The sequence below is a fragment of the Bos javanicus genome, chromosome X (genome assembly GCF_032452875.1).
Source record: "Bos javanicus breed banteng chromosome X, ARS-OSU_banteng_1.0, whole genome shotgun sequence".
NCBI classification, from domain to species: Eukaryota; Metazoa; Chordata; class Mammalia; order Artiodactyla; family Bovidae; genus Bos; species Bos javanicus.
In genome coordinates this window covers 33,242,968-33,249,571 of record NC_083897.1, presented here as the reverse complement: position 1 = coordinate 33,249,571, position 6,604 = coordinate 33,242,968, and the positions used below count along the sequence as shown (strand labels likewise).

General features: G+C 50.1%; 1 protein-coding gene across 1 annotated transcript; it reads right to left on the bottom strand.

The window, feature by feature from the left end:
• Nucleotides 1-5,067: 5,067 nt before the first annotated feature.
• On the bottom strand, nt 5,068-6,604 carry LOC133242153 (melanoma-associated antigen 10-like). The gene is made up of 2 exons (XM_061408217.1): nt 6,490-6,604; nt 5,068-6,415 (listed from the first exon to the last, which is right to left on the bottom strand). The coding sequence occupies exon 2, from the start codon at nt 6,354-6,356 to the stop codon at nt 5,568-5,570; it is 789 nt and encodes a 262-aa protein (XP_061264201.1). The 5' UTR covers nt 6,357-6,415; nt 6,490-6,604; the 3' UTR covers nt 5,068-5,567.

Sequence of the window (6,604 nt, the reverse complement as noted above, 5' to 3'; positions counted from 1 at the left end):
TTGAGCCGCTAATCTCACTTCCATCCTTGAAGGAGGAGAGGTTCATCTTTACTGAAATCGATAGGTACACATTGTAGATGTGGGTTTCTCTTTCCCGCTTGCAGCACCTTGTCTGGCACCACTATTTGAGGGCTCACAGAAAGCAGAACTGACTGACACAGGGTATTTCACAAAACCATCCAAGACCAAGAGACCCTCTAACAGCACACCAGGGGCTCAGAGGGCAAGTGGCCATGGGATCCAAAGTCGCTATCTCAGCCCCCACCATCCAGAAGCTGCTGGTCTTCTGGAACAGTGGATTGGCCTCTACAAAGCACACGTGGGGTGCACACTGGGATATGAGAGCCCGTGGTACTGGGGTGTCACCCTCCAGGGACTGGACATGCTCCACATCTGCCATCCTTAGTTCCCCACGAGGTAAGATGCATGGTCCTTGAACCAGAGGGTAGAGTGACCCCGCTGATCACCATTTCCACTGACCCATGACCCCACCTACAACCCAACTCCCAGAGATTTATGACTCCCCGTACGACCACTCCCAGTGACTCATGGCCCCACCTGCCACCACTCCCAGTGACCCACAAGGGAAGTTGTGCTTCCAGTTCTTAAGAGTAAGTTCTGCAGTTCCACAGCAGGGAAGTTCACAGTAGCCACATCTAGCTATTTACATTTGACTTCACATTATGTTACTGGAGTGGGCAGCCATGCCCTTCTCCAGGGGATCTTCCTGATCCAGGGATTGAACTCATGTCTTCCGCATTGCAGGCAGATTGTTTACTAGCTGAGCCACAGCCTGCAATGTGGGAGTACTGGGTTCGATCCCTGGGTCAGGGGGATCCCCTGGAGAGAGAAATGGCAACCCACTCCAGTATTCTTGTGTGGATAATCCCTTGGATGGAGGAGCCTGGTGGGCTACAGTCCACGGGGTTGCAAAGAGTCGGACACGACTGGGAGACTTCACTTCACATTATGTTAAGGTAGAAGGCCGGGCCCTGGGACACACTAAGCACATTTGAGCTCACAACACCCAGCCTCATGTGGCTACTGGTTACCCTATTGCCGGTGGTGACACATGACAGGCTGTTCCCAAAGCAAGAAGGTTCCCCCAGGAGACATGATAACAGTTCTACTGACCCATGAGCTGTGGTTCCCATCTGGGCACATTGGGCTCCTCCTGCTAGGGGACCAGCACACACAGAGAATTGTCCCCATCCTGGCAGGCAGTGCTGACCTTGATCCTAAGGAGTGTGAGGGTTACTCTGGCACAGGCGGAACAGCAAGGAAACATCTCTAATAGCCAGGTGATGTGTCTTGGTTCCTGCTCCACTTCAGTGGTGAATTGACAAGTCCAAGAGCAAGGGTCAGAGAAGCTTCAGAACCCTGAGGGACAAAGTCTGTATTACCTCACCAGGGAAGCCACTGGAAATGGCCGAGGTCCTGGCTGAGAGTACAGGGGATTTAGAACGGATCTCAGGCAAGAGAGTGACCATCAGTTGTGGTGCAGCAGCTGCTGCATCCGTGAGGGCCCAGCATTTGTCCAGTCTTTCTCTCTGAGCTTCTTTAGGAGAGGAAACCAGCAAGAATCCTCAAGGAGCTGTCCTCAGATGAGGTGACCTCTCCAGATGAAGGGAGTGTATGTCAAAGTTGGGAGGGGTGGATTATAGTGGATGCTGTGGTGCCACCCAGATCTCCTCTTTTTCACTAGCCCACTCATTTGCTCAGGGCCACAGGTCTTGGTGGAGGAGGACTCAGAGCAAAAGTCTTCTCTGGAATGGGCCTCCACTGAAGGAGCTGCCTCCCTGGGGGAAGCTCATTGTGAGAGATTACTCATGGGATCAATGTGGGGAGCACACAGTTGCCTGACCCCCTTACCTTGATTAGGTTGATCTCTGCAGTGTCTTCCCTTTTCATGTCTGCCTTCTGAAAATTACTATGATCATCATGCTCTGAAATGGCACCAGAAGTGAACAACCGAATGAAAGGCAAGTTAGACACAGAGACTTAGCCTTTGGAGGTTGAAGTCATGGGCATGGGGGATCCCTGTGCCCTGTCTGAAGTTCAAGGAGTATGACTTCCAAGTATTTGTGTTGGACTCAATCACAAAGCTATATATATCTCAAGGCTTCTGTGCCTTGATGGCTATTTTGGCAAGTCAGATCATCTTCTTGTCCCAGTGAATATACGGAACAGAATTAGTAAGAATTTCCCACTGGGATGACCCAGAGGGATGGTATGGGGAGGGAGGTGGGAGGGGGTTAAGGATGGGGAACACGTGTACACCTGTGGCGGACTCATGCTGATGTATGGCAAAACCAATATAATATTGTAAAGTAAAACATAAATAAATAAATAAAATCATATAGAATTTACAGCTAAAAAAAAAAAAAAAGAAAGTATTTATGCATCACACAGGAAGGCAGAGGAGTATGGATGGATGGGCTCCAAGTTAGACATTTTCAACTGGCCTCCTGTTTGCATTTCATGGGGCACAAAGAAGTGGGCTTCAGGCTGGATACTTACAAATGTTAGTATTCCCTGTGCCAAGAGATAGTATGGCTACAGTTGAGGCACTTACAATCAGCCTCCTCTTTGCTCTCAGAAATGAATAAAACAATATAGACAGCGTAAATAGCCAGTGTTTGTCTCTTATAAATACCTAAATGTAACAGTCATGGCAAGGACAAAGAGGGGCAAAACTTTGTTTGAGTAAAGGACAAAGGGATCTCCACTCCTCCATGTTTTGTACCAAGGGAGACATCAGACATGTGAAGGAAGGCTCCTTGTGGCTCAAAAGTCAAGGGATAATGCCAGACCATAATGAGTCTTGCTCCTCATGGAAACCTTCACTTCGAGGTCCATCTTGGCTGAGGGGTGTATGTACAAACGCAGGGGAGTGTCCCAGGGAGGTCAGGTGTAGAGAAAGAAACCAGATGATAGGCCTGAAGGAAGACAAAAATCCAGGACTGCCTCATATAAATGGTTTTACCGCCTCTTGACTGTGCTCCTGCTCACCAGGTGTGACATCCACACTCTTTCTCTCCAGGATTGCATCTCTGCCTTGCTTCTGTCTCAACTAAGCCATTTCTTTATGTGCTCTCCCACTTGTCGTGCTATGTTTCTAATAATAAACTTTGTGCCTGCATTTACAGTTTCTGCCTCTGTGATAAATGCATTTTTCACTGGAGGCAATGATCCATGAAACAGTAGCATTCAGCCTCTAGCCCTTGCTAGTCTCCAGGCTAGGATTCCGGGCTCTCATCCAGGCTACCCAGGTTCAATTCCTGGGCAGGGAATTAAGATGTCACTTCACTCAACCACTCACTGCTGCCTCACGAGATCAGTGCCACTGGGAGGAGCCCAGGTCCTCACCTTGGCCCTGCATGGACAGCGCCTGGACAGAGCTTCCATCAGTCAGTCAGGAAGGAGCCTTTCCAGCTTCTTGGGACCTCAGCCCCATGGATGTGGCACCACCTTCCTCCAGAATATCTTTCCACCCCAGATAGCAGCACAAATGGGATGCTTTTTTCCCAAACAACGTGCTATTGTTACTTATATAGAAAGTGTTTTTCTTTGTATTTAAATTGGTGAGTTGATCAGGTATTTATTCCCAAACTGTTGGAGGTTTACCTAGGATCCCATGTTCCCTGCAGGCAGCTTCCAGGAAGCAGAGGGAGGAGAGATGTGGGCAAGGACCTGGAGTCTCTTGCCTGCCCTGCAGTGTGCTCGGTGCTCAACAGACAGCAGCTGGTAGGTGTAGCCTGCGATGAAGACGATTCCCTTCATGTGTTGAGGAGTTTTTGAGAAAGCCAAATGTGACTTGAACCTCCAACTGTTTCTAGTCACTACTCTGTGTTGCCACTTTCAAATGCAAGATCTGATTTAGTTTCCAAGACTCTTGCGAACGTCAGGGAGGGGTCCCCCCAGCTCCCTCCAGTGCTCTTTCTGCCCTTCCCTCTGCAGTGATGCTGCCCACAGTCTCAGTGAGCTGAGGATGTGCCCCTGCCTCCTGATGCCAGACACAGTCTCCCCCAGAGGCCCGGCTGCCACCACACGATGGGACTTGTCTCAGCACCTGCAAGGTGCCCGTAGGCTCCCCGACAGCCATGAGCTTCATGAGGGCAGGTATCAGGCAAGCGACAGTGAGAGAACAAGGGCAGTGGGAGTTTTATTCATAAAATCTAGCTAGGATACGCACAATGCCGCACTTTTCACCTCCAAGGAGAATTCTGAGGTGTGTGAATTCAAGTTCAGTGCAGATTTTGCCACTGTGGTTTCCATAACCCATCCTCATCTATGGCTTTAGGGCCTGACCACCTGGATAAGCTCATCCATTAGGTTAAGTGCACAGCCACCAGTTTCAAAGAAGACACTCCATTAAAAGCCTACCAAAAGTTTGGGGGTGCTTAGCAAGACGTCTTCAACTATATTCTCCAAGACTGAGTAGATTGTGCAGCAAACCAAAGTCCACTCACCACTCCCCATTTTGCAAATTTTTGGTGTACCTAGATCAAGCAGCATAAACAGGTGTCTAACTGTTCCTGACCATAGTGTGACTTCCCTTCCTGCCCCAGGAAATTTATCTAGGACAGAAGAGGATCTTCTAGTGTGTATGTCCCATTTCAGATTTTCTTCTCACCCATAAGACACTGTGTATAACTCTGGCTGCTGCCGCCATCCACCCTCATCACAATCACCTCCCACAGAATGAACCCAGCTTCCCAAAGCCCCAAACCACCCTGGCCCAGGCACCAACACTCAAGTGATCCTCCTGGACCCTGCCCCTGGTTGCCCTGTTCTGTGGAACTAGGGGATGTCTGTCCACCGTCCTCATGTGACTGCAGCTCTTAGATCATCGCTCTAGGTGTTGGGGTGTCCTGCTTCTAGTGTCCCCACTGCGAACACAGGGCCTTCCACAGAGCACAGGCTCCATGAAGGTCTGTGGAATAAATGAGCCGGAGTGGGACACTTATCAAGTCAAATCAGGCTTTTTGTACTTTCTTAAATAATTACTTGAAAAACTCCAATTGAACAGAGATAGATTAGCTGTATAAAATGACAGACAAGTACAGAGGAACTCACCTCAAATACATTTTATTTCTTAATTCTTACTAAGTAGTATCATATTTCCAAAATAGTTATATTCCAAGTCCATGTAATCTTGTTCTGGATCACAAAATAAAATAAAGAGTTCACAATCACTTTTACAAAACAGCAAAACTCATGTTCTTGAACTGGTGACCACAAACACACTGTGATCAACGCTACTGACATAGTTGGACACTGAAGCTCGTTAGGCCTTCTATTACAAGGAATAACATTTGAAAAATTTCTAAAGGAAACAGAAGTGGATCTCCATGTCATTGTAGCGAACAGGGACCAAAGATGCTACACACCAGTTCCCCCAACTCTCCCAGCCGTCACGACTGAGCAGGCTGAATGCTCCCTCTTCAAACACAGAGGGAAGGATCAGCTTCCCTTCCTATCCCCAGGACAAGCTGCTGGATGTGGGCCTGAAAGGAGCCTGGCTGCTGCTCTGGCTCAGGGCCCCTCTTCCTCCTCCCTCACACCTATGTCCACCGGGGTGGGAAGAACCTGGGACCCCTTCCTTTGACCTTGCGCAGATAGTCCTTGACTTTCTGCTTGCTGGTCTCTGCATAGGCCCGGGGACCCCACAGGAACTCGTAACGAGCAGGGTGGCTGTAAGGCACCTGCCGGTACTGCAGGTACCCCGCCCGCACCCACACTTGGGTCAGCAGCTCCTTGGGCTCCCCATAGATGCAGTGCTCTATCCCAGAAAATACCCCCATCTTGCTGAGTGTTCCCCAGACCTTCTCCTCACTGATCCGGTCCCCTGCTAGAAGAATCAGACTCAGGACCGTCACCAGGAGGCCAGCCTTTGGTATGCTCTGCTCATCCCTCTGCATCTCATTGAGGGTGAGGCCCAGGACGGGGACCATGACATAGATGTGCTCTCTGTGGTCCACCTCTTTCATATCCAGGCCAAAGGCCAGCTGCATGTACTGTGTGGCTTTACGGAAGACCACTGGGAAGTGGGCCTGGTTATCCCTGAGGACCGTATTCAGCATTTCAGCCTGGAAAATCGGCTCCTTGGTGCCATACTTGAGGATCAGGAACTCCAGTAGTTCACACGTCATCCTATTCAGAGCCTGCATAAGCAAGATCTCCGCATCTCCTGCGGCAGAGGAAGATGAGACTGGAGGGAAGGAGGCCAGAGGGGTTGAGGCATCCTCCGCCTCAGCCCCCAGGAGCTGCGCCTCCACTGGGCCCTCGGCCTGGATTTGGCCCTGAAGGTCTTCCTCAGAAGTGCAGAGCTCATTTGTCGGGACCACAGGCATGATGACTGGGGTCTTGTGCCCAGTGTGGGTGTGGCAGGGGGAAAATGGAGACCACTGACCTGGGAAAGAGAGAGAGTGTAAATGGTCACTGTTTTGAAATGCGCCACGGGTGGCTCTGACTGAATCCACTTACTGGTCTTCCTTGAGGGCTGCTCTTGGGCGTTACAGGGGCGCTCCTCCTTGGTGGTCAGTCCCCTGTCAAGTGAGGAAGAGAAATGCCGGCTCAGGCTGCAGCCAGTACAGCCTGA

What these genes read in the sequence shown, in the direction of transcription:
- LOC133242153 (XM_061408217.1), bottom strand. Translation starts at nt 6,356, where the DNA reads ATGCCTGTGGTCCCGACAAATGAGCTCTGCACTTCTGAGGAAGACCTT.